This window comes from Physeter macrocephalus, chromosome 4, assembly GCF_002837175.3.
Source record: "Physeter macrocephalus isolate SW-GA chromosome 4, ASM283717v5, whole genome shotgun sequence".
In the NCBI taxonomy this organism is placed as follows: Eukaryota; Metazoa; Chordata; class Mammalia; order Artiodactyla; family Physeteridae; genus Physeter; species Physeter macrocephalus.
Window position 1 is genome coordinate 64048622 of NC_041217.1, and position 26281 is coordinate 64074902.

The window sequence follows — 26281 nt, forward strand, 5'->3', positions numbered from 1 at the left end:
CTGCTTAACACCTTTGACAACTGTCCTATTGCTCTTAGGATAAAATCCAGACTCCTTTCTGTGGCCGGATGCCGATCCTCCAGCTTTGCCTTGGCCACTCTCATCCATCACAGCAACACTTCAGTCACCCCGAGTCATCAGTAGTTTCTAGACCATGCCTAGCTCTTCTCCCTCTGAGAACTTTCATGCATTCAGTCCCCTCTGTCAGGAATGCTCTGCCCTCAACACTTTCCTTGCCTAATTTCTTCTTTTCCTTCCAGTTTCAGCTTAGTCGTCACCTCCTCTGCCAGGCATTTCTGTTCATTTACCCACACAAATGTCACAGCATTTTTCAAATTTGTGACTGCATATTTATTTATCTGCTTATTCTCTATCTTACTCTCTTAAATCTTAGCTCATGAGCGTATGGATCATTTTTTTTTTAAGGGATATCACTCTTTTTATTTTTTTATTTATTTTTTATTTTTGGCTGCGTTGGGTGTTGCTGCGCACGGGCTTTCTCTAGCTGTGGCGAGCGGGGGCTACTCTTCGTTGCGGTGTGCGGGCTTCTCTTTGCGATGGCTTCTCTTGTTGTGGAGCACGGGCTCTAGGTGCACAGGCTCAGTAGTTGTGGCGCACGGGCTTAATTGCTCCGCGGCCTGTGGGATCTTCCTGGACCAAGGATCGAACCCATGTCCCCTGCATTGGCAGGTGGATTCTTAACCACCGCGCCACCAGGGAAGTCCCCATGTTTGTTTTATTCATCACCATTAACTTCATGCCTAGCACACAGTAAAATTCTGTTAAATGAACAGATGAATAGGACTCTTGAAGAGGATTTCTAGAGGACAGTGACATATATCAAGGTTGAAATAAGCTATTCTTAAATGTATTTACCCTGTAAAAAAGCCAAGACTGTAATTTTTGGGGGAGGCAGAGAACCATAACTACCTCAGTTAATTCAGTAGTGTATTTGTTATCTATTGCTGCATAAAAAATTACTCCAAGCTTGAGTAGCAGCTGACAACAATAAACATTTTTATTTCAGTTGGTTTCGGAGGGTCAGGAATCCGGGAGTAGCTTATCTGGGTGGTTCTGGCTCAGTGTCACTCATGAGGTTGTAGTCAAGCTGTTGGCTGGAACTAGCATCATCTGAAGACTAGGGCTGACGGGTGTGCTCCCAACCTGACCAGCATAGCTGTTCAAAATAGGCCTCAGTTCCTCACCATGAGGGCCAGTCCACAGCAGCCTCACAACATGTCAGCTGGCATCCCCCAGAACAAGTGATCACAGAGAGACAGTGTCCAAGAGGACAGCCACAGTATCCTTTATAACCTAACCCCTGAAGTGACTACTTCTGCTGTTTTCTACTGGTCACAGAGCCCAACCCTGGTGTAGTTTGAGAGGAGAGTACACAAAAGTGAGAATACCACGAAGCAGGGAATATTTGAGGCCATCTTGGTACCTGTCTTCACAGACAGCTATTTAAAGTTCTTACTATGTGTGAGGCTTATTCAGCCCTGTATACTCTCACATCTAATTCAATGCCTTGTGCAGAACAGGTCCTCAAAAAAATGCTTGTTGGAAAGGCAGGTGAAAAACTGCCTACACATATCAGACTTCTCAACAGTAATGTTGTAAACTAGAAGATGATAGGTGTGTTGCCTTCAAAATTCTAAATGAAAATTATTTTCAACTTAGAATTCTGTACTTACCTGATCCCACCTAGATCATCAATCATGTAGGAGGTGAGAATGAACCTTTTTCAATCAGGCAATTTCCAAAAATTTACCTCCCTTATATCCTTTCTCAAGAAGTTACTACTAGAAAATGTCTTTGTTAAAATAAGGAATACACCAAGAAAGAAGAAGACATGGTAGGCAGGAAGCAGAGGAGACCACAGGGCAGAGGCAAAGGGAATGAATGCTTAAGATGACAGCAAGGGAAGTCCCAGGGCAATAGCTGGGCAGCAGGTTGAGAGAGCAACCAGTGCAGAGTAGATGAGGTCAGAAGGCTTCAACACAGATATCTTCAGGGGAATAAAACACATTCTCTAATAGATCTGACCATGTAGAAATTGTATGGAGCATGGCTTTACAGAGCTGCTAGATGGTGTGGAAGGACTTGGTCAAGTGTTCACAGAAAACTAAACAAATGGAAATTAGAAGCAATTATGAACTCCAGGAAAAATACAAAGTTATAAAGAAAGCAAATGTAATTAAACTGGCCACTTATTACTATTGGCTCAGTGGCGACTAATATTTACACACTCGTATAATAAAAAATAAATTGCCCACATATCTTGAGTGAGGTGATGGTTACATGAGTGAATACCTTTGTCAGAACTCATTGAACTGTCCCTTTAAAATGAATGTATTTTGGGACTTCCCTGGTGGTCCAGTGGGTAAGACTCCTGCTCCCAATGCCGGGGGCCGGGGGGGGGCGGGCGCTGCGGGCCCTGGTTTGATCCCTGGTTGGGGAGCTAGATTCCACATGCATGCCACAATTAAGAGTTTGCATGCTGCAACTGAGAAGTCTGTATGCCTCAACTAAGAAGCCCCACATTGCACAACAAAGATGCCACGTGCTGCAACTAAGACCTGGCGCAGCCAAAATAAATTAAATAAATAAATATTTAAAAAAATAAAATGAATGCATTTTATTGTAAACTATACCTCAATACCTCTAGCTTTAACAATGGATGCCTGCAAATTTGTATCAAAAGGTTTAAAAACAATTATACACCTAGGTCTAACTAGGATTCTGTCCTAAGAAAACAACTAAGCCAATGACAGATTCATTCATTCTTACTGTCTATCTTACTATCTAACATCTGACAAATTACTCAGTTTTGCCAAATCTCAGTTTCCTCACTTGTAAAATGGGGATAATAGTTCCTGCCGTATAGTGTCATTTTGAGGAATAAATGAGATAATACAAAGTAAAACAGTAAAGTATGATAGTATTTAATAGGTGGTTAGCTATTAACATTATTTCTAGGTGGTGAAATAATTGCTTTAATTTTCTTTTAAAAAAATCTCTAAAGATTTTTCTATAGTGGGCATGTGTTCCTTTTTAATTTTTAAAACTATTTATTTTAAAATACTATAGACTCAAGAAATTGGAAAAATATTATAGAGAGGTCCTTGTTTAAGCATTTAAAGTTTGTTTTTTGGGCTTCCCTGGTGGCGCAGTGGTTGAGAGTCCACCTGCCGATGCAGGGGACACGGGTTCGTGCCCCGGTCCGGGAAGATCCCACATGCCGTGGAGCGGCTGGGCCCGTGAGCCATGGCCACTGAGCTTGCGCATACCGAGCCTGTGCTCCGCAACGGGAGAGGCCACAACAGTGAGAGGCCCGCGTACCACAAAAAAAAAAAAAAAAAAAGTTTGTTTTTAACTGACTACGTATTATACCCATGCAAATAATCAAAGTTCTATTATGTTTTAGAAAAAAACACTAATACAACCAATGATATATCATATACATGTAAAAGAGTTGAAATAATTCCAGTATAACTCTGCTCTCTCAGATACAGATGGGTTCTAAATTTTTCTGTAAGATCCATGATCTTTCGTATTCTGGGGTTATTAGCTCCAAGAACAAATTCCAAAGTCAATGACTGATTTTCATTAAACAAAACAGAAAGGCACTGCAAACTATGAATGCATTATGATTATAATGACAACAATTGTACAGTGCTTTTTTAAGACCACTTTCACAAATTCTGTTTCATACTACCTGATATTTACAAATTCGACCTATTTTTTGAACATATGACTATTACAGCATGAAAAATACGTTGAAAATGGAAAAGACTGGGTTCTCCAAGTAGAGATAACTAACTGGCGTCCTGGAACATTCTTATCAGGGTGATGATGTCAAAGTCCAGATTTGCAACACCTCTGACTGAATTGCTGTTCATTTGCTTATTCAACAAATATTCATTACAGACCTAATGCTAGCGTCAAGGTGCATAGATCAGGAAACCTATTAGATCTTGAGTAAGACAATTATATTCTTCTTTTAAAAAAATTAATTTATTTTTGGCTGTGTTGGGTCCTCGATGCGCACGTGCTTTCTTTTAGTTGCAGCGAGCCGGGGCTACTCTTCCTTGAGGTGCCCCGGCTTCTCACTGTGGTGGCTTCGCTTGTTGCGGAGCATGGGCTCTAGGTGCGCGGGCTTCAATAGTTGTGGCACGAAGGCTCTAGAGCGCAGGCTCAGTAGTTCTGGTGCACCGGCTTAGTTGCTCCGCAGCATGTGGTATCTCCCCGGACCAGGGATCAAACCCATGTCCCCTGAACTGGCAGATGGATTCTTAACCACTGTGCCACCAGGGAAGTCGCAAGACAATTATATTCTTTATGTGAAGAATGTGTTCATTCTCAAGGCTTAAAATGGAATTCAATCTGTAAACTATTATAAGAGAAAGTCCCTGTAAATATGGGCAGGAAAAGTATTCTGAATAATTTATTTCCTCTTTTTGTGTGGATGGTTTTCTGGTTCCTCACTGAAAGAAAAGTGTAATAGACATATTATTGTATCCAGGAAAAATTTGTATGAGTGTTTATTTTTAATGTAGTTCTAGATGATGGAGTGAGAGCTGGCTACTCCCTAAAGACATTTTCTTTTCCTCCTGGTGGATGTATCAAAGCCTGGAGTACCGCTAATGATGAAACTAAGCCAAAGCAACAGCCTGGCAGCTGGATGACACGGGGGTGAGAGGGGAGTGAGGGACCCCAAATGGGTTCCCAAGGGCTCCCTCCTTTGGGAATCCTGGAGATGGGGGAAGAGGATCTAGTTGCTTTTCTTCTTCACCTCCAGTTTTCTGGGGAAGGAAATTTGGATATGGAGGTGGCTTTAGTGGCACCCAGGCTTGGCTTTAAGCAAATTGTGAGGTAGGCAGTTTCTCTCAGCTTCTCCTCCTCCTTTAGCAACGATTCCACTCCTCCCACTCCTCTTTATCCCTTCACCTGTGCCGTCCCTAGTGCATCCATCTCAGGAGGTGCACTCCTCTCACTCGGTGTGTGCCTGTCTCTTTAAATTTTCACTCTGATCACAACTGGCCAACACCCTCTGTGGCTTCTCAGCTGCTTTGGGAGTCTTGCTAACAAGCTCCTCCCGGAAATTTACAGGTTCTTTAAATCTTTTCCCCAGGGCCAGCTTCCTGGGTTTCAAAATCCCCCTTTTCTTTGATAAATGACCACCCAATTAAGAGTGAATTTTGATGGCAACCTTTATGGGGGCAACATCTGGACCTGGTGTAGTGAGAAGAAATGTGCTTTGGATTTGCACAGACCTGGATTCCCATCCCAGGTCCTCCAGGCGGGGAGATCTACAACCTTTCTGAGCTAGTTGCCTCATCTACACAAAGGATGATAAAACCTGACTTGCTGAATTACCACTGAGATATTTATGAGAGTGCCCTATATGAGCTCCTCACTCAATCTGTACTAGTCTCCTTTTCTTTTACAGGTTTATTATGAGCACTATGTGAGGAGATAAATGTGAAAGGGCTTTGCAACCTATAAAGCTCTCTCTACATGTTGGGTTTTTCAAATAATAATATGTTAATAACACTAATAATAAAAGCATCAATAGGTAAGGGGAAGAGCTAAATATTTTGGTGGAGTTTTGTCATTTTTATAATCTATGAATTATAGCAACAGACATCATGACCATATGTCTAAAACAAACATCAGGAACCATGATCTGACAGGCCAAAATGCCTTTGTTGGGGCAGAACATTATAAATAGGAATTGCACCCCCCAAGTAAAAACCTTGAGACGTGTGGTCTCTGTACAAGCAAATGACCATCTTTGATCCAGTGATCCTGGAAATCTACATTGCTGGTTATCAACTCATGATATGTTTCAATTCTGTTTCCAATGGCCAATAATAACAAAGGTAGTAGCTGAGTTTGGCCCCAGGTGTTCTAAGTTTGAATGTTGCTGTTTCCACTTGAGGACCAAGACCTACAAATCTCAGAAGCATTGCAGGGGTTAACAAATTGGCATAGAGTTCTGGAAAAGACCAGTGTAGTTTATTTCTGTTTCAAACCTGAAAATCACCCTCCCTAATATTGTGCTGGTAGGTAAAGGAAAGAACATTGAGCAAGACTGCAGCCCCTAGAAGAGTAACAAGCCTGCTGGAAATAATGGAATGTGCATATTGGCAATTAATTTCTGTTCATGAACCTCTCTGCTGCAGATGCATGGGAGTTCAGTATGAAGAATGAACAAGACTGCTTTTGTGTAAGATCCCTTAGCTGCTGGGACCTTGGGAGTGCCTTTTTTCCACAGGCCTTTTCATGAGGATTTTGCTCTTTATAACCTGTTATTAGGTTTCCCTTTGTGCTGCTGTCATTAATAGAATTTACATAGATCTTTCAGAATTTAAAAAGAAGTTTCAGATCAGCTTGGTGCTTTGTGACCACCTAGAGGGGTGAGATAGGGAGGGTGGGAGGGAGACGCAAGAGGGAGGGGATATGGGGATATATGTATATGTATAGCTGATTCACTTTGTTATACAGCAGAAACTAACACAACATTGTAAAGCAATTATACTCCAATAAAGATGTTTAAAAAAAAAAAGCAGTTTCACATCAAAATGTTTTTTTACTTGTATTAATTTATTCACAATTATTTACTGTATTTATTGTTTTTGAATTTTTGAATTTTATTTTATTTATTTTTTATACAGCAGGCTCTTATTAGTTATCTATTTTATACATATTAGTGTATATATGTCAATCCCAATCTCCCAATTCATCCCACCACCACCCCCGCTCCCAGCACTTTCCAAAATATCGTATGTTTTCTTGACAGTCCTCCCGTTGGTCTTTACAATAACATTTAAAAATTTTTTTAATTTAATTTTTATTTTATATTGGAGTATAGTTGATTTACAATGTTGTGTTAGTGTCAGGTGTACAACAAAGGCAATAACTTTTTAAAAGTATTATTACGCAAATAAAGAAATGGTGGCTTAAGAGTGAAGTAATCCCCAAAGTAAAATTACTAGCACTCCAATCCTCCGCTTTCTTCAGACGGAAAAATCGAGAGTAAGATCCTGAGATGATTACGTGCAGTGATGTACATGATAACTCTTGTTTCAAATATTGATCTGGAAGAAGAAAGCGAAAATGAGAGAGAGGGGGAGGGGGAGGGAGCATGCGTGTGCGTAAGTCTCTGGTGTGTCGCCCATCCTTTCAGCTAAGCGAGAGGGCCACACCTGGACCGCGGACGAGCCTATCGAGGGTCCCCAAAGGTCTCGCAAACTCCGCCCCGGAAGGCCCGCCTCCTTTCCTGGAGGCCCCTTAACTCTAGTCCAGCGGCGCCACGCCCCTCAGCCCGCAGCTATCTCTGCCTCCCCGCGGCCCCCGCCCCTCCCCGCGGCCCCCGCCCCTCCGCGCTTCCCCTTAACCTACGCCAAGACACCGCCCCCGTCCCCCATGTTCCTCCGAGCGGGTCCGGCCCGGCTCTGTCCGCTTCGCCACACTCTCCGGCCTGCTCTGGTCGCCGCCATGAGCATTGGCACATTCGTCGTGTCTCAGCCGCTCAATTACCGCGGTGGGGCCCGCGTGGATCCGGTGGACGCCTCCGGCACCGAGAAGGCTTTCGAGCCAGCAACCGGTAGCGGGACGGAGACCGGGCGGCAGGACCGGGGCGGCGGGGCGGGGAACGCGGCGGGGACCGGGGTAGGGGCGAGGGTCGGGCGCGGATTGACTCTCCCCAGCCCCAGGGGTGAACCTAGTCTACCTCCCTGAACCTTCATGTAGTGCATTCAGCAGACGTTTACTGAGCACAGGTAAGTGACAGTGTAAAGTATAAAGTTGTATGTGTATGTAGGCAGCTAACGGTGCTGTGCAAACTCGCAAGCATGTGGACCGGACACGAAGGGGGTCGTAGGAAACTGGACAGGCTGGTGAGTTGCTCGATGGGGTCATGGGTAGTTTTACAACGGCCTGAACAGAGAGTCCACAAAGCCCCGGTGGGTGAGGTGGAGTCTTCGTTAATTATTAAATTTTAAGGTTAGAACTGCAGTAATGTCTTCAACCGTGCACGTAGCAGAGGAGTTCTAGAAGGACGGGGTGAAAAGAAACACTTGTGCCAAAATGGAGGAGAGCGCACAGAGGTTTCTAGTTAGCGTGAATGAGGACTTTGTTGCCATCCCCTAGTGTTAAAATATTTCCGAACATGAACCAGAACTGGGAAAGGGGAAAAAAAAAAATCCTGCTTTTATCCTGTGTTTAATGTGTGCCCAGCACTGTGCCAAGCCCTCAGTTTGCCCTGGGAGCTCCATAGATCACAAAGCAAATGATGAAGAGGTTTTTTGTTTTGGTTTTGCTTTGTGTTTGTTTTGCTGGGTGTTATGGAATATTTGTGAGGAGAAAAATGTAAATGTTTGTGCAAACCAAGTGGTATGTAGCCAGAGCGATAAAACTGGATTTCAAGAGACTGGAGAATTTACATTTGACCAATTACACCAAACCACAGAGCAGCGACTTGTCAGCAGGAAGGGGCCACAGACACCATCAGGTTCTCCTTTAGGTAGGAGGAAACGGCCTCTTGACCCCCCACTCCCATATTGATACAAAAGAAAGAAAAATTGCTCTTTATTTTAATTGCCTACAGTGTGTGCGATCCTTAAGCACCGCCTTTACCAGTTGGCTATTCAAATTTGTAACAAATGGCAGGTTTGTGAAATCTCTGGAAAAAGCAGAGTCCCGGGTGTTCTTGTGGGAGGCGAAAAGAAACTGCTGACTTGACATCTTAGAGAATTCTTTTTCGTAGAGTCATCGCAACCCTTGGGATTTGGGTCTAGAAAAACTGATCATTTCATATTTTGCCCAGAATAGGGAATAAGACTGAAATAAGAAAATGAGGGTCTGTTTGTTTGTCTTTTCCCCATATTTGAGAAAAAATTTTTCTTGCTTTTAGGAATATCTTTTCTTGATATTCTGTTTATTAACCATATTCATCAAGTATCAGTATTATATGACTTGTATAGAACATAAACCAGTGATTTAAAATCAGAGTTCATAACCCAGGAGACAGAGTACTTTGATTTTGTAAGACCTCTGGGATTCTCAAACATTGTTAAGGAGCATTGTGAAATAATTGATTGGAGGTTAATGTTAGTAAGCCCAAATGTAAAATAGAGGAGGGCAGGAGTTCTTACCCTGAAGTTCATGGTGTTCTAGGCAAGGGACATGTTCTCTCTATAATTCTGTGATATGGTTCAGTACATTTTTCTGGACAGAAGTCTGCAATTTTTATTAGATTCTTAAAAAGGTCAGCTGCTGGTATAAGGGTGGTCACTAAATCAAACCATACTTAAAAACGAGAAGAGGATCAATAAAAGGAAAATTGGATACACAATACTTTATTTAAAATGTGTGGCAACCAGTTGAGATAACACTGACTTTCCCTGTATTTATAGGGCGAGTGATAGCTACTTTCACTTGTTCAGGAGAAAAGGAAGTAAATTTAGCTGTTCAAGATGCAAAGGCTGCCTTTAAAATATGGAGTAAAAAATCTGGCATGGAACGTTGCCGAATCCTTTTGGAGGCTGCCAGGATAATAAGGGTATGTTTTAATTTAATGTTTTCCAGAAAAGTACTCTTGCACTGTTCTGTGAGTTCTTTATGATGATTTGCAGTTAGACCTTGATGCGCTATTAGGTGATACCTTTTTGATGAAGTAGGAAGACATTTCCATATGCTCACCTTGGTATGTACAACTGGCTTTCCATCAGTGATTTCCTTCTGGCTCTTGGCTCCTTGTGACACCTCCCTGGGCAGGTTTCCTTTTCCTTCTTTGTTGGAGTGATAATGTATCCTTTGTAACTTGTCTCCTTTTCATTTTACTATGTATACTTGTTTCCTTTTTACTTTTTCCTCTGATGACTCCTAAGTTCACTTTTTCAGGTTTATTTTATACCTTAGTTGCCTGGAAGATTTCATAGATTCATTGATGTTCCCCTCTTAAGAAATAAAGTTTAGCTTTCTACAGTCTTAAAGAGCAAAAGTACTAGATTGTCATTACAGAAAATTAGACAATTCAGAGGACATACACCAAAATGTAAATCAAGGATATCTCTCAGTGTAGGACTGTGATGATTTTTTTTCCTCATCAGTGTGTTATGTCAGAAACTGAGGGTCTAAGAGTTACCCTACTTGCAAGGTTATATGTGTATTCTGACAAGAGACATGAAGCTTTCTGGACTAGGGAAAGGGTTTATTACAGCACCCAGACGCTGTACCCAGAGCAATACTTTAGCACTAGTTTTCTGAGTCCCAGGCCCCATGGGCTGATGCAGTGAGAGGCAGATGTTAACCCTGTTGCATGCAGTGGTTGCACCACAGGAGAGGAATCCTAAAATTATGAGACTCAGCTTATATGGGGGCTGCATATCTGCCCATTCTCTTCTCTGGAGAGAGGTTACTCATTAAGCAGATCTCCAGGATTGAGGGGGAAGGTGTCATTAGGTTCATTACACTGGAATATAAGCAGATGTCTCCAGGAACAGGAGTAGAGAGCTTTATATCCCCACATTGCTCCAGTGACCTCTATCTTTTGGGAGACCCTGTCTCTGCCTTCTAAGGCCTTTGTTTTTCAATCAGCTTGCCAGTGTCCTTTGCTCAGAAAGCCTGGACCATGCAGTAGTGTCAAAATATTCCTGGTGGGCTTCCCTGGTGGCAGAGTGGTTGAGAGTCCGTCTGCCGATGCAGGGGATGCGGGTTCATGCCCCGGTCCGGGAGGATCCCACATGCCGCGGAGCGGCTGGGCCCATGGTCCATGGCCGCTGGGCTTGCGCGTCCGGAGCCTGTGCTCCGCGGCAGGAGAGGCTGCAACGGTGAGGGGACTGCGTACCGCAAAAAAAAAAAAAAAAAAAAAAAAATTCCTGGAGAATTTTCTCCCAACAAGGTATTTTCTGCTATTAAAATTTATTTTTTATTTGATAGATTAAAAGTGGTAACTCAAAGCTGATAATTTATTATTCTGATTTGTCTCTCACGTTTTCCTTGTGCATAAACATTTGGGTTGTAATATCTTCTTAAGAACTGCCTCCTTTATCATTATAAAATTACTTTTTAAATCCTGAATAATATCTAATTTTTTTTGCTCTGAAATGGACTATCTGATATTAATTTTCTTTTCCTTTAAACTCCCCATTCCATTTTCTTTAATATCTTATGTAATATTTTTGTATATTACAGTCAAAAATATATTACTATATTTCTCTAAAGCTCTTGTCTGATGATCATACCCTGGATCTGCCTTTACCCAAAATTATTCCATAACTAAACAAATCCCACCCTCTGACCACAGCCTACAGTTATAGCTCTCAGTTGTTTCTCTTAGTGATTTTTCTAGTTAATTGTGATCTGCAGTTCTTTGCCCCTTCCATTTTTAAACTATGCACAATTATTTTTTATAAGATAAAAATATTTGATATTTTCCCACATTTTTAGCATTTCTAGGGCTCTTCATTCCTTTGGGTAGGCCCAAATTTCCATCTGTTACCATATTTTTTTTCTGCTTGAAGAAATTTCATTAGCATTTTTTATAGTGCAGGTTTGCTGGAGATGTTCTTTCAGGTTTCATATGTCTGAAAGTCTTTATTTTGCTTTCCTTTTTAAAAGAATTCTAGGTAGATAATTCTAGGTTGACAGTTTTTTCTTTCAGTACTTTAAAGATGTTGCACCGCTGTCGTCTGGCTTGTGTTGTTTCAGAAGAGAAGTCTCCTGTCATTCTTTTTTTTGTTCCTCTGTTTTTAATGTTTTTTCCCCCTTTGGCTGCTTTTAAGATTTTTCTTCTTATCACTAGTTTTAAGCAATATCATTATATCCTCCTTTTTTTTAAATTTAATTTTATTTTTTTATGCAGCAGGTTCTTATTAGTTATCTATTTTATACATATTAGTGTATATATGTCAATCCCAGTCTCCCAGTTCATTCCACCACCCCCCGCTTAGATTCCACATATATGTGTTAATATATGATATTTATTTTTCTCTTTCTGACTTACTTCATTCTGTATGACAGTCTACGTCCATCCACATCTCTACAGTGATCCAATTTCATTCCTTTTTATGGCTGAGTAATATTCCACTGTATATATGTACTACATCTTCTTTATCCATCCATCTGTCGATGGGCATTTAGGTTGCTTCCATGACCTGGCTATTGTAAATAGTGCTGCAGTGAACGTTGGGGTGCGTCATTATGGCTTTTGATGCAGTTTTCTTTATTTTGTTTGGAGTTTATTGATCTTGAATCTGTACACTTACAGTTCAGTTAAATTTGAAAAAATATTGGCTATTATTTCTTCAGATATTTTTTTTCTGCCCCCTTTTATATCTCCTCTTCTTCAGAGCCTCCAATTACATGTATGTTGGGCTGCTTGAAACTATTCTACAGCTCACTGATGCTCTGTTCAGTTTTTCCCCAGTTTTTTTTCCTCTGTGTGTTTTACTTTGGATAACTTCCATTGTTATGCCTAAAGTTCAGCTATCTTTTCTTCTGTAGTGTCTAATCTGCTATTAATCCCATCCAGTGTATTTTTCATCTCTAGAAGTTCAACATGAGTCTTTTTTGTTGTTGTTCCACATTGCTCCCTAACATGCCCATGTTTTCCTCTGCCTTCTTGAGCACATGGAATATAGTTATAATAACCTTTAATATCCCTGTCTACTAATTCTGTCATCTCTCAATTCTGGTTCTGTTTCTGTTGTTTGTTTTTTTTCCTCTTGGTTAGGTGTTATATAACATTCCTACATTTTGCATGTCCGGTAATTTATTACCAGTAGACATTGTGAATTGTATGTTGTTGGATGCCGAATATTCTTGTACTTTAAAAAATATTAATGAACTTTGTTCTGGGGTACAGTGAAGTTACTTGGAATCAATTTGATCCTTGCAAGGCTTGCTTCTATGCTTTGTTAGGTATGACCAGAGCAGCTAATTTTGCCCCACTACTGAATACCCTCTTGAATACCTAGCTTGATGCTCTGTGTATTAGTGAGGTTTTTCTCACTGTGGCTGGTGGGAACATGAACTATTCCTGGCCCTGTGTGAGTTTTGGGGATTTTTTTCACCTTCTTGGTTAGTTTTTTTTCCTGGCCTTGGGTAGTGTCCTCACAACTGACCAGTTCTCAGATGAAGACTTAAGGGGGATCTCTGGGGTTCTGTGCAGTTCTCTTCTGTCCCATACTCAGCCGGCAGACTGTAGCCATCACATACTCCCTGAACTCCCAACCTGTTTCCTCAACTCAGAGTATCTGTTGGGCCCCACCTAAGTTCCTCCTCCCTGCTCTGTGATGAACTCTTTCCAGGCAGTAGGCAAGAATACATGTAGGGCTTACCTCATTTGTTTCCCTCTCTCAGGGATCACTGTCCTGAGCTCTCTGTCCAGTGTCTGAAAATTGTTGTTTCATGTATTTTACCTGGTCTTTTTAGTTGCTTAAGGTGGAGGCTAAATCTGGTCCCTGTAACTCCACCTTAGCTGGAAGCCCACTGACTCCTAGTGAAGTGAATGGTTTTTTGGTATATTTATTGGTCTTATGTTTCCTTTTTCACTTTGAATCTTTTGATGCTTTTTATCAGATTATAAAGATCTTAATGGTAGGCCCCAATCATTTCTTAGTTGGAGTGTTCTTATGAAAGTAGCTATCGTTTGGCTTTAAAGGGAGAGAGAAAATGTGTTTTAAAACTATGATAACACATTTACATATAAAAAGATTGTGTATATAGATTATGCACTTGCCTTCAGCGACTGCTTTGCTCAGCTCTGCCTCTTAAAGCAAGCAGGGGCTCAGGCTTGTCAGGGTTTAGTGGGCATGTCTTTGCTCAGGTGGTTCTCTTAAAAAACCTAAACACTGAGCTTGCTGGGGGGTTTGAAGTGAAGGAGAGAGGTGAGTCTCTTGCCCTTTGCTTCTTCTCTTTCATCCCAGAGGACCCCTGGTCAGGTCACATGTGAAGCAGGGTGGTGGAGAGGATGACAGGGGTAGATAGGAAGTACATGTTTCCCAAGAAATACTTACAGCAGTACATTGTCATGGTGGACAGTTTTGTTTTGTGATGGCTCTTGGCCTAGTAGGGGCAGGAAACTTATATTATTTTCCCCTTCTCCCTCTGCTCTCCTTATTCTGGGAGGGCAAGCGAATACCGTTTCCCTGAAAGCAATATTAAGTATCAGTAGAGATCTACTTGGACTCTTTGATAGTTTTCGTCAGGGACTTTTTTTGATGATCCTTGAAGGTATGTTAAAAGATCTCATGGCTTTTTATTTTATTTATTTTATTTTTGGCTGCGTTGAGTCTTCGTTGCTGTGCATGGGCTTTCTCTAGTGTGGCGAGAGGGGGCTACTCTTTGTTGCGGTGCATGGGCTTCTCATTGAGGTGGCTTCTCTTGTTGCAGAGCAGGGACTCTCGGTGCGCGGGCTTCAGTAGCTGTGGCACGTGGGCTCGGTAGTTGTGACTCATGGGCTTAGTTGCTCTGCGGCATGTGGGATCTTCCCGGACCAGGGCTCGAACCCGTGTGCCCTGCATTGGCAGGCAGATTCTTAACCACTGAACCACCACGGAAGTCCCTCATAACGGCTTTTTAGAAATAACCTTTTTTGTGAGGGTAGAGAATGCTGGAATAAGACAAGAAAAATCTCAAAAGGTCAGCCAGTAAATTGAATTTTCTCTTTGAGTTCAAACCTTGAAACAGTCCTCAAAGCTAATTGCCTGTCCATTGTTTACCAAAAAAATAATAATAATAATAATAAAACTTCCTTTCTTAGTAACTATTCCAAGGCTTTTCAGCGATAGTCACAGATTACTTCCTGTCTGTCCACTCTTGTATTAATGTGGAAGACAACAGCATTTCACTTTTGCCAGTTTAATATTTCTTCATGTGTTTGAAGTTTAATATACTGATTCATCAGTTCATTCATGCTGATTAGTGAACCAGTCCCTACTTCCTCTTTAGGGACTAGTTGCCCTCTTGCATTCTAGAAATGTAGTTTAAGTCACTTATGGTTGGGGCTTCCCTGGTGGCGCGGTGGTTGCGCGTCCGCCTGCCGATGCAGGGGGGCCGGGTTCGCGCCCCGGTCTGGGAGGATCCCGCGTGCCGCGGAGCGGCTGGGCCCGTGGGCCGTGGCCGCTGGGCCTGCGCGTCCGGAGCCTGTGCCCCGCGAGGGGAGAGGCCGCAGCGGAGGGAGGCCCGCATACCACAAAAAAAAAAAAAAAAAAAGTCACTTATGTTTGATCGTGCCTTTTGAAAATGTGTTTCACGTTGATCATACTCAACAGATCCAAGAAGGGGAATAACTTACACCTAGTTAAAGAACTGTTACATCAGAACTGATGCTTGTTGTCCTCTTAGGTACCCTCTTTCCAGTATCAGTAACTGGGAAACAAGTTAATTGTTAAAAAGTCATTTTGGTGAGTATAGAATCAGAGAAAGAGAGGGTAAATTGCTGGTTTAAAAGGCAATTTAATTTAGACTGTGTTGAATGTAAACAAATTATCCTTTCTAAAGGAACATGTCTATTCAGTAATTGCAGAATTTATTTAGAAGTTACTAACTTCCTTTTTTATGTTTTTTGTTTTTTGATTTTGTTTTTTCTTGGTTTTTTGGCCGTGAGGCATGTGGGATCTTAGCTCCCTGACCAGGGATCAAACCCGCACCCCCTGCATTGGAAGGCAAAATCTTAACCACTGGACCACCAGGGAAGTCCCACTAAGTGAGACTCCTTGAAGTGAGCTCCTTGAAGGCAGAGACTGGATCTACCCTTTTTTTCTTAGGCAATCATTCCGCATTTGTTACTATCTCCATTTCACTTAGTTATTGTTCTGGGGTTTTATCCTGTTCCTTCATCTGGAACATATTTCTCTCCCATCTCATTTTGTCTAACTTTCTGTGTTTGTGGTCTCTGTGCTGCAGGCTTCAGGGTTGTAGTTACTCTTGCTTCTGGTGTTGTCCCCTCATATAGGAGGCTGGTCTAGAGGCTTGTGCAGGCTTCCTGGTGGGAGGGACTGGTGCCTGCCCACTGGTGGGTGGACCTGGGTTTTGTCCCTCTGGTGGGCAGGGCCATGTCAAGGGGTGTGTTTCGAGGTCGTTGTGGGCTCAGGAAGACTTTAGGTAGCCTATCTGCTGATGCATGGGGCTGTGTGCCCACCCTGTTGGTTGTTTGGCCTGAGGCATCCCAGCACTGGAGCCTATAGGCTGTTGGGTGGGGCCAGGTCTTGGTGTCAAAATGGCAGCCTCCAGGAGAGTTCATGCCAATGAGCACTCCCCAGTACCTCTGCCACTAGTGTCCTTGTCCCCACAGTGAGCCACAGCCACCCTCCGCCTTCCCAGGAGACCTTCCAAGACCAGCAGGTAGGTCTGGCCCAGGCTCCTATGAAGTTTCGGCTTTTTCTCTGGGTCCTGAGAGACCCAGAGACCTTGCACATGAGACCTTGCATGTGCCCTCCAAGAGAGGAGTTTCTATTTCTCCCAGTCCTGTGGAGTTCCTGCAATCAAGACCTGCTGGTATTCAAAGCCAAGTGCTCTGGGGACTCCCTCCCGATGCCAGACCTCCAGGCTGAGGAGCCTGACATGGGGCTCAGAACTCTCACTCCTCTGAGAGAACCTCTGCAATAAAATTATTTTCCAGTTTGTGGGTCTCCTACCTGGCAGGTGTGGGATTTGATTAGATTGCAAATGCCCCCCTCCTACCATCTTATTGTGGCTTCTTTGTCTTTGGATGTAGGATATCTTTTTTGGTAGGTTCCAGTCTTTTTTGTCAATGGTTATTCAGTAGTTAGTTGTGATTTTGGTGTTTTCATGAGAGGAGGTGAGCTCAAGTCCTTCTACTCTGCCATGTCTGGAATTCGACAAATATGGAATGAATGAATCAAAGCACTTTATACCTCTGGTCTTTGTAGAAACAGAACATGTCCAAATATCATTATCAAACTGCCCTTTCATGTATTTCATACTGATTTTCATATTCCTCTTTCCATCTTTTCTGAGATTTGTACTCAATCTTGATAGAGTTTGTGTTAATTAGATGCTTGTGTTAATTTCTGTTGCTATTTCATTTTGCTTCTGGTAAGCCTTACTGATTATCAGTTTTAGTAAGAGAATGCATCTTCTTGTCAATTATTTGATTCATCTTTTATGTATGTTTAGATTTTGACCACAATGTTTATTTTAAATTGGATCCATAATAGCAAATATCTATTTCTTACATATTCAATTTTTTTGATCTCCTTTAGGGGCATTATTTAGCTTTTCTTTTTAGGTCTAATTTCCCAAACTTTTTCCTTCATCCCTAGACTGTCTTACCTCTAAGTTGTATAAACTACATCTGGAAACAGTATTAGAAAAGAGAATTGATGAGTACTAAGCATTAGAAAATAATTGTCTTGTGATTATCTTATGATTTTAACATACTGCATTTCTTTGGGTGAATTAAAGCCGTGGGTATATAACCTTTTAAATGTCGATTGTGTGTTTGGCTATTTTGTACAGTTTTCCTAAGGACTGTTTGCTCTTACACTATACATGCAAACACATGCACATGTATCTATACATATTTACACAGATGTACATATATAATATTTCTCAAAACATTCCTTTTCTAATTGATCTTGAAATGAGGTGTTGGTCTTGTATCTGTGACAGTTACTTGATGGGGAGAACAGGGTATTGTTTAACAATAAGTTTTATTTCTCTTCCAAATGTCACACTGCCATTCCTTCTGTTTTCATTGAAAGTGAAAGCTGTTTCTGTTTTTAAAAGTTGGGCAATGTATTCTGGTTTGACTGTTGAATGTGTTGAGGTGTATGGTAATTTGTCTTAAATCTGGTCTTCTGTTTCACCCAAAGGATCGGAAGGATGAAATCGCCACTGTGGAGACCATCAACAATGGCAAGTCCATCTTTGAGGCCCGCTGGGACGTTGACACTTCCTGGCAGTGCCTGGAGTACTATGCAGGCTTAGCGGGATCCATGGCCGGTAAGCCCTCACCTGGCCTTCTGTGACCAGCTGACAAGGAGGCAGGAGAGCAGGGCCTGGGGAGGCAGGGTACAGATTTTGGAATTAAGACAGGCCTGGGTTAAAATCCTGGGCATATCACTCTCTACTTCAGTGACACTGAGAACTACTTTATCTTTCTTTATTTAAACTGGAGATGGTAATCTCTATCTTCTTGGTTATTATAAGGATTAAATGAGATGATGTTGATAAAGCACCTAGCCTCATACCTGAGCTGTAGAACAGGTTGTGGAAAAACCAATTCTTGCAAGAGTCAGTAAGTACATCATATTTATTAGTTTTACCTACTTAGCAAAAAATTTTCTTTGTCTAGGAAGTGTACATCAGTTTACATGTCAGCTGGTTTATCAGGGCCCATGAGGGCTGTGGGGAGCCAGAAGTCTGAGGTTTCAGGGTCCTCAGATTCTTCAGCTGCTGAGTCTTTCCCCATTTCTGTTTCATTTCATCTAAGTTATGTAGTGGATGCTTGGTTAATTTTTAGAGGGTTATATTGAGTTGAATGAACATGGTTTTGAAGGATAGAAAGGACTATTTATGTAAAGAGAACATGCAGAAGCAGTTTAAGAATGACTAGAATGAACAAAAGAACAGAGGTGGGGTGAGCCCAGTGGCTGGGGCCTGGGAGGGGGCTGGTCTGACAAGTCCAGAGTGAGTCCAGGTGCTGGTGGAGTCTTGGGACAAGCGGTACTGCACTCTTCTCTACCCTCTTTTTCCCCTTAGGCGAACACATCCAGCTCCCCGGCGGATCCTTTGGTTACACCAGAAGGGAACCACTGGGGGTGTGTGTCGGAATAGGAGCGTGGAACTACCCCTTTCAGATCGCCTGCTGGAAGTCGGCTCCAGCTCTGGCTTGTGGTAAGAATGAATTATTCCTCTACCTGTGAGCTACCCTTTCTCCCAGGACACAGTTTCACCCCTGCCCTACCCCTTAGGGAGCTTTGAGGTTATACACACAGATCGTGTCTACATTATTCCCATTTTTATTTAATTTATTTTTGTTTATGGGAAGGAAGAAAGTTAATTTTGGTCTTGGAGGTCTTTTTTTTAAACTGTCAAATGAATTAGATTTGTGCCACTTGTAAGTTCTTTTCCTTTATGGACAAGAATTCTGGGCATGGATTTCTGTGTAGGGGGTAGCACTTAGGAGTTTTGACTTCATTTAGGAAGCAGAAGATAAACTTCCTCCTTCATTTGTGTCTTAAGAGAAGTGATAAACAAGGCTTCCATGGGAGAAGCTTTGGCTGATTAACAAAAAGTTTTCTCGTGCTATTTAAAGAGAAGAATCTGTCAGAAAAGAAGACATTGTACCTTAGAAAAACTGTCAGGTTAAAAAAGCTTTACTATTAGGACACTATTGAAATGCAGCTTTTTTCTTTTTGCTGCTTCACGTTCTTTTTGCACATTTCTCTGTGATAGAGGAGCAATAGAATTAAGTTACTAGCTTTGGATACTTGCATCAAATTAATTAACCTTTCTGGTCTTCAGTTTCAACTCTTACAAAATGGGTCGATCATACCTACTTCTTACTACTGTTGCAAATGTTAAATGAGATTAATATATGCAAAAAAGCCTAGATATGCAAGTGTAAGGTATTATTGGCTGAGACACTGCAAGTGTGTGGCTTGGGGTCTGTTAAATGAGAGAAAGCAAAGTGGGAAGAGCAAGATATATTTACTTTATTAATAACACTTTTGACCTAGCATTTGATGGGGAACAGGAAACAATTGGAGGGGCTTCCCTGGTGGTGCAGTGGTTAAGAATCCAGCTACCAATGCAGGGGGACATGGGTTTGACCTCTGGTTCGGGAAGATCCCACAGGCCACAGAGCAACTAAGACCATGTGCCACAGCTACTGAACCTGTGCGCCTAGAGCCCGTGCTCCGCAACAAGAGAAGCCACTGCAATGAGAAGCGTGCACACCACAACGAAGAGTAGCCCCCGCTCACCGCAACTAGAGAAAGCCCACATGCAGCAACGAAGACCCAACACAGCCAAAAATAAATAAATAAATTAATTAATTAATTAAATTTTTAAAAAAGGAAACAATTGGAGTTGTTGATGTGTCTTCTTGTCCTGTCTTCAAAGGATCCTCAGTCTTAAAAGTCTTCCTGTGTTTGTGTCTCGATAATGTAGGTAACGCCATGGTCTTTAAACCTTCTCCCTTCACACCTGTGTCCACACTGCTGCTGGCTGAAGTCTATACTGAGGCCGGCGTGCCTCCTGGGCTCTTCAACGTGGTGCAAGGAGGGGCTGCCACAGGCCAGTTTCTGTGTCAGCATCGCGATGTGGCCAAAGTCTCCTTCACTGGAAGTGTGCCCACTGGCTCAAAGGTGAAGACAAGACCAGTATAGGAGAACATAAATGGCATGTAGATCCGGCTGTGTCAAGCCTCCCCAGAATATATGTTGGAGGCTTATCCTCTGATTTTACCCAGCTTGTATTGGCAGGGAGGCTGTAGGTATTATTGGGCAGAGGTCTGAAGTGTGCTTTACAAGTATGAAGGATAATTAGAACAGCCCACTGGTGTTAGGCTCATTGGGGATGGGAGTCATCTCCTGCCTGTGTCCGAGAGGGCAGGCCCTGAACTGCCACTTGTATTGTTTGGTGACTTACCTCATCTGTAGCAGCCACCTCGGAAGAAAGGGTATTTTCTCAGTTTATTTCAGATTCATTGTTTTGACCTCAGTTTGTGCTCTGAACTCTGTCCGCCTTGAACATAGTAAGAGTAATACAAAAGAGTTTCTGCCCATGACAGTCGGGAATTGACAGTATTTTTTAAATGAACTCCCTATTCAGACTATCAAGTGCAATTCTGTGGATTCTCTTCAGTGTTCTGGAAAAGAATATTTCAAGTAGACAGAGGACAAAGTATACTGAGAACAAGGCTGCAGGTCATGCATAGTTCAAGATGACTTTGGAAGGTCAGGATCTTGTTAACGTAGCATGTAATCTCATTGGTGTTAGACTTCTGAATGCTTTTGTTCTTGTTCTGTAAGATCATGGAGATGTCAGCTAAAGGAATTAAACCTGTTACCTTGGAACTTGGAGGCAAGTCTCCACTGATTATCTTCTCAGATTGTGATATGAAGAATGCTGTGAAGGGGGCACTGATGGCCAACTTCCTCACGCAAGGCGAGGTGTGTACCTGACCCTGGAAGAGGTTTAACGGGAATTTCCACGCCTTCATCTCACAGCGTGTTTTAAAGCTTGTTATTTTGAAATAATTTCAGACTTACAGGAAAGTTGCACAAATAGTACAAAGAATTCCAATCTGTCTTTGAACCAGGTCCCTCAGTATTAACATTTTATCACATTTACTATTCTGTTGGTATGTCTATACCTACATATGCATATTATTAGTTTTTTTCTGATCTGTTTGAAAGTTGCAGACAGAAGATCCCTAACCTCTACATTCCTGTGTGTATTTCCTAAAAACAAGTGCATTCTCTTAAATAAGCACAAAATACTTAGTAAAATATATAACTTGATATTAATGTAGTACTATTACTCAATCTATAGCCCTTATTCAGATTTCTCTATTTGTTCGACTAATGTCCTTTTAGAAACAATTGTTTTTTTCTGCTGGTCCAAGATCTAATCCAGGAAGATGCATTGCATTTACTTGTTTTGTTTCTTTAATCTCACTTAATCTGGAACAGTTTAAAAGTCATTCTTATCTTTCAGGACCTTGACATTTTTGAAGAATACAGGCCATTTATTTTTTGGAACGTCCCTCATTTTGGGTCTGTCTAGGTTTTGTTTGTTTGTTTTTTTAAATTGGATTCAGGTTATGCATTTTTGGCAAAACACCACAAAAATGATGTTTTATATTTCACAGTGGTGTTGCTGACTTTGATCACTTGCTTAAGGTGTGTCTTTACTGTAAAGTTACTGTTTTTTCCTTTGTGGTTAATAAGTATATTGTAGGAGATGAAGTGAGACTATCTTGTTCCTTATCAAACTTTGACCTACTAGTGTTAGCACCCTTTGTTGATGTTTGCTGGAAACATTTTTTTCTGGTGGTCACCAGGTGGTGTATTTCCAATTCTGTTACTCCTCCATTTATATAGTTCACTGTCTATTACAAGAAAGAACTTTTTTCCCTAGTTTGTTTTTCATTCATTATATCATCATGGACCCATGGATTCTTATCTCATTCTGCAAGTTCTAACCCATTACTAGTATTATTTATTTTGATGATCAAATAATTGCACATTCAGATAGTGGGAGCCTCTTTCTGTGACTTTTTGATATATTCTCATTACTCTTTGGGCACTTCTTTACTTCCTGGCACAGCAAGGTGTTCTAGACACATCTTGTGCTTTCTCTGGTGGAGCTTTGTAATGAGCCGTTTCTCTAAGGAGGCGTGGTTCCATTTAGTGGTAAATGGTATTTAGAAACCAAGATCTGGGTGCCAGGTGTACTCGTTTCTACTGGAGTATCATTGCTCCTATGTCTTCTCAGAGGCCAGAGCCAGGAAATATATATTTGGCATATGTGTATGTATGCACATGCACATCTATTTATGTATCCATCTATATTAATAACTACAAGTTTATACAGGTATTTCCAATCATTCCAATATTGCAAGGTTTATTATAGCCTCCTCCCTTTCATATTTATAATTTCCTTCTCTGACAGTGAGACATTTAGCTTCCATTACTCACAATATATGTAATTACTCTGTCCTAGAATATGTTTATAATAGTTTCAGATTTGTGAAAGTACACTACTGTGAAAAATAAACCTTCTAACTAGAGTGCAACATTTTTTTTTTTTACAGCTCTTTTTGTCTTTAGCCTGGGGTACAGTTAAAATTCTGTGTTCAGAAGTTAATGAGTCAGTTCTTCCTTCACCACCCCCTTCAGTATGGTTATGATATTCATTTTTAATAATGAGCTTATTCGTTTCTGTTTGTATTTCATTTGGGGTTTATTTTCACCCATCCTTGCTTTAGGCGAAATACTAACATGGTTCTAAATGTCAGAATTTTACCAAAAAAGCAAACAGAAATGGCACTCCTCCTATCCCTTCTACCCACTCCCATTCCCTCCTTCCAATCCATCCCTATCCAGCCAAATCTGTTTCTCATTTTTCCTTTCTATTTCTTTTTACACAAATGACCAGGTACTTGTATATTTCTTATTTTCTCTTCTTTCCTCAACACAAAAGATAGCATATTAGAATTACTATTTTGCTCTTTGCTTTTTTCACCTGGAAATCACTTCATTTCATAGAAATCTTCTTTCTTCTTTATAGCTGTGTAGTAGAATTCCTTGTATAGCTGTTAGTTTATTCAACTACCTCTTTTGGATGGGCATTTAGTTTCCAGTATTTTGTGATTACAAACAGTTCTGCAGTGAATAACCTCGTGCACGTGTGTGTTCATATTGTTGGAGGTATATTTTCAGAGTAAATTCCTAGAAGTGGTAAATGTATATGTAATTTTTTGTGCCTATTTTTTTGTGGTAAAATATATATAATATAAAATTGACCGTGTTAATCATTTTTGAGTGTACAGTCCAGTGGCATTAAGTACATTCACATTGTTATGCAGCCATCACCAGCATCCACCTCTAGAACTCTTTTCATCTTACAGGACTGAAACTCTACACATTAAGCAATAACTTCATATATCCTTTTCTTCCCAGTCCCTGGTAACCACTATTCTACTTTCTATCTATATGGATTTGACTATTCTAGGTATCTCATATAAGTGGAATCAAACAGTATTAGTCCTTTTGTGTCTGGCTTATTTCACTTAACTGTGTTGTAGCATGTGTCAGATTTTTCTTCCTTTTCAAGATTGCATAGTATCCCGTTGTATATGTATGCCACATTTTCTTTATCCATTCATCTACTGGTGGACATTTAGGTTATTGCTACCTTTAGCTATTGTGACTAGTACTGCTATGAACATTGATGTACAAATATCTATTCAAGTCCCCGCTTTCACTTCTTCTGGGTATATACCCAGAAGTGGAATTTCTAGATCATATAGTAATTCTGTGTTTAATGTTTCAAGGAATTGCCATACTGTTTTCTGCAGCAGCTGCACCATTTTACATTCTCACCAACAATGCACAAAGGCTCTAATTTCTCCACATCCTTGCTAGTACTTGTTATTTTCTGGTTTTTTTGGTCTCAGCCATCAGAGTAGATGTGAAGTAGTATCTCACTGTAGGTTTTTATTTATATTTCCCTTATGATTAGTGATGTTGAGTGCATATATAAGATAGTGCCATATTCCCCTCCAAATGGGTTGGACCAACTTGCATTTCTACCGACAATATATGTGTGCCTATTTCCTCACGAGGTAAAGGGTGATACTTCATTGTAGTTTTAATTTCAATTCTCTAATTATGAATGAGATTGAACATCTTTTCTAGGCTTAAGGACCATTTATATGTGTGTGTGTGAATTGTGCATAACTTTTATCCAATTTTATATTGAACATCTAGTCATTTCCTTCAATTCTTTTTGTAGAGATTTTTTTCTTTTTCACACATAGTGAAGTTCACTTTTTTTCTTTTTGGCCGTGCTGCAACGCTTGCAGGATCTTAGTTCCCCAACCAGGGATCAAACCCGGGCCCTTGGCAGTGAAAGCACCAAGTCCTAACCACTGGGCTGCCAGGGAATTCCCAAGTTCACTTTTTTTGGTGTGTTATACTATTAGTTTTGATTTTCCCTCAGTTTTTGTAAGTTATCTAAATATTGGTGATAGTACCCTTTATCTGTGATGTACGTTGTAAATGTTTTCTTCCAGTTTGTTGTCCTGGCTTTGTTTAGGATGTTTTTGCCATGCAAAAGGTTATTAATTTTATGTAGTCAAATTTATCATTTTTTTCTTTCATTGCATCTAGATTTTGAGTACTAGTTAGAAAACCTTTTCCTGCACCTAAGTTATAGAAGGATTCACCCATATATTCTCTTGGTAATTGGTTTTTTTAATTCTATATTTAGATTCCTTATACATTTGGGGTTTACTCCTGTGTACAGTATGAGATTGTATCTTATTTTCCACATGCTAACCAGTGGAACCATTTGTTATTAATTCATCTTTACTCTAGTGGTTTTAGATTCCACCTTTATCATAAATTAAATTTCCTTGAGTACTTGGATCTATTTTTGGACTTTCTTTTCTGTTCTACTGTTCTGACAGCATTTGAGTAGTATTTATGTTCATGTCTGTGGGAGGGTCTAAATAGTCATTACTTGTGTGTGTGTGTGTTTTTTTAAATTTTGGTTGCGTTGGGTCTTCGGCACTGCATGCGGGCTTTCTCTAGTTGCAGCGAGCAGGGGCTACTCTTCATAGCGCTGTGTGGGCTTCTCATTGTGGTGGCTTCTCTTGTTGTGGAGCACGGGCTCTAGGTGCATGGGCTTCAGTAGCTGTGGCACGCAGGCTCAGTAGTTGTGGCTCGCAGGCTCTAGAGCGCAGGCTCACTAGTTGTGACGCATGGGCTTAGTTGCTCTGCGGCACGTGGGATCTTCCCGGACCAGGGATCGAACCCATGTCCCCTGCATTGGCAGGGGGATTCTTAACCACTGCACCACCAGGGAAGTCCCATTACTTGTGTTTTTAGAGACAAACATTGATTCTGAACCACCCTAGGTTTTTATTAGACTCAGGGCCTCAGTTCTTGATCTCTTTTTACTCTTCAGTCCCTTCCACTCTTACTTCCTGCTCTCAAAATATACAGCCAAATTGAGCATCTGAGATGAGGAAGTAGGAGAAGTCCTATGGGTCATATGGATCTATTTATTGCTTTAAGGAAATTTATACAAAAACAAAGGCATAACTTTTATCTCAAAGGGCAGAGAGTTTGTGTGTGGGGTAGTATGTCCACAATTACATGTGTGATCCTATTCAGTATGGTGATAATTTTTAGAAATGGAACTAACCTTTAAAGAAAGTATATTGTCTCTTTTAAATTTAAAGCTGTTGGACTTTTTTTTCCTTTTCCTTTTTTCCCCCTCATCTACATATAAATTTTTATGTGTCTGTCCTTTAGGTTTGTTGTAATGGTACAAGGGTATTTGTGCAAAAGGAAATTCTTGATCAATTTTCAGAGGAAGTAGTGAAACAGACCCAAAGGATAAAAATTGGAGATCCCCTTCTGGAAGACACAAGGATGGGTCCCCTGATCAACCGACCACATCTGGAGCGAGTCCTTGGGTTTGTTAAAGTGGCAAAGGAGCAGGTGAGAAACAAGTGGAGGTGAGATGAGAGGAGGGGGAGTGGGAGTTACTCCTAGGTTACTTG

The 26281-nt window shown here is 41.1% G+C and overlaps 1 protein-coding gene across 4 annotated transcripts in view; it reads left to right on the forward strand.

The window, feature by feature from the left end:
• The first annotated feature begins 7281 nt into the window (after positions 1-7281).
• Positions 7282-26281, forward strand: part of ALDH9A1 (aldehyde dehydrogenase 9 family member A1) — a 28181-nt gene continuing 9181 nt past the window's right edge. Inside the window, exons 1-7 of one of the 4 annotated variants that reach the window (XM_007128953.4) lie at positions 7282-7612; positions 9423-9568; positions 17850-17979; positions 18739-18873; positions 20152-20348; positions 21015-21155; positions 26031-26219. In XM_007128953.4, the coding sequence (XP_007129015.2) occupies positions 7432-7612; positions 9423-9568; positions 17850-17979; positions 18739-18873; positions 20152-20348; positions 21015-21155; positions 26031-26219 (1119 nt within the window). In that variant the 5' untranslated portion in view covers positions 7282-7431. The other 3 variants (XM_007128954.4, XM_007128959.4, XM_007128957.4) reach the window with 3 other exon arrangements.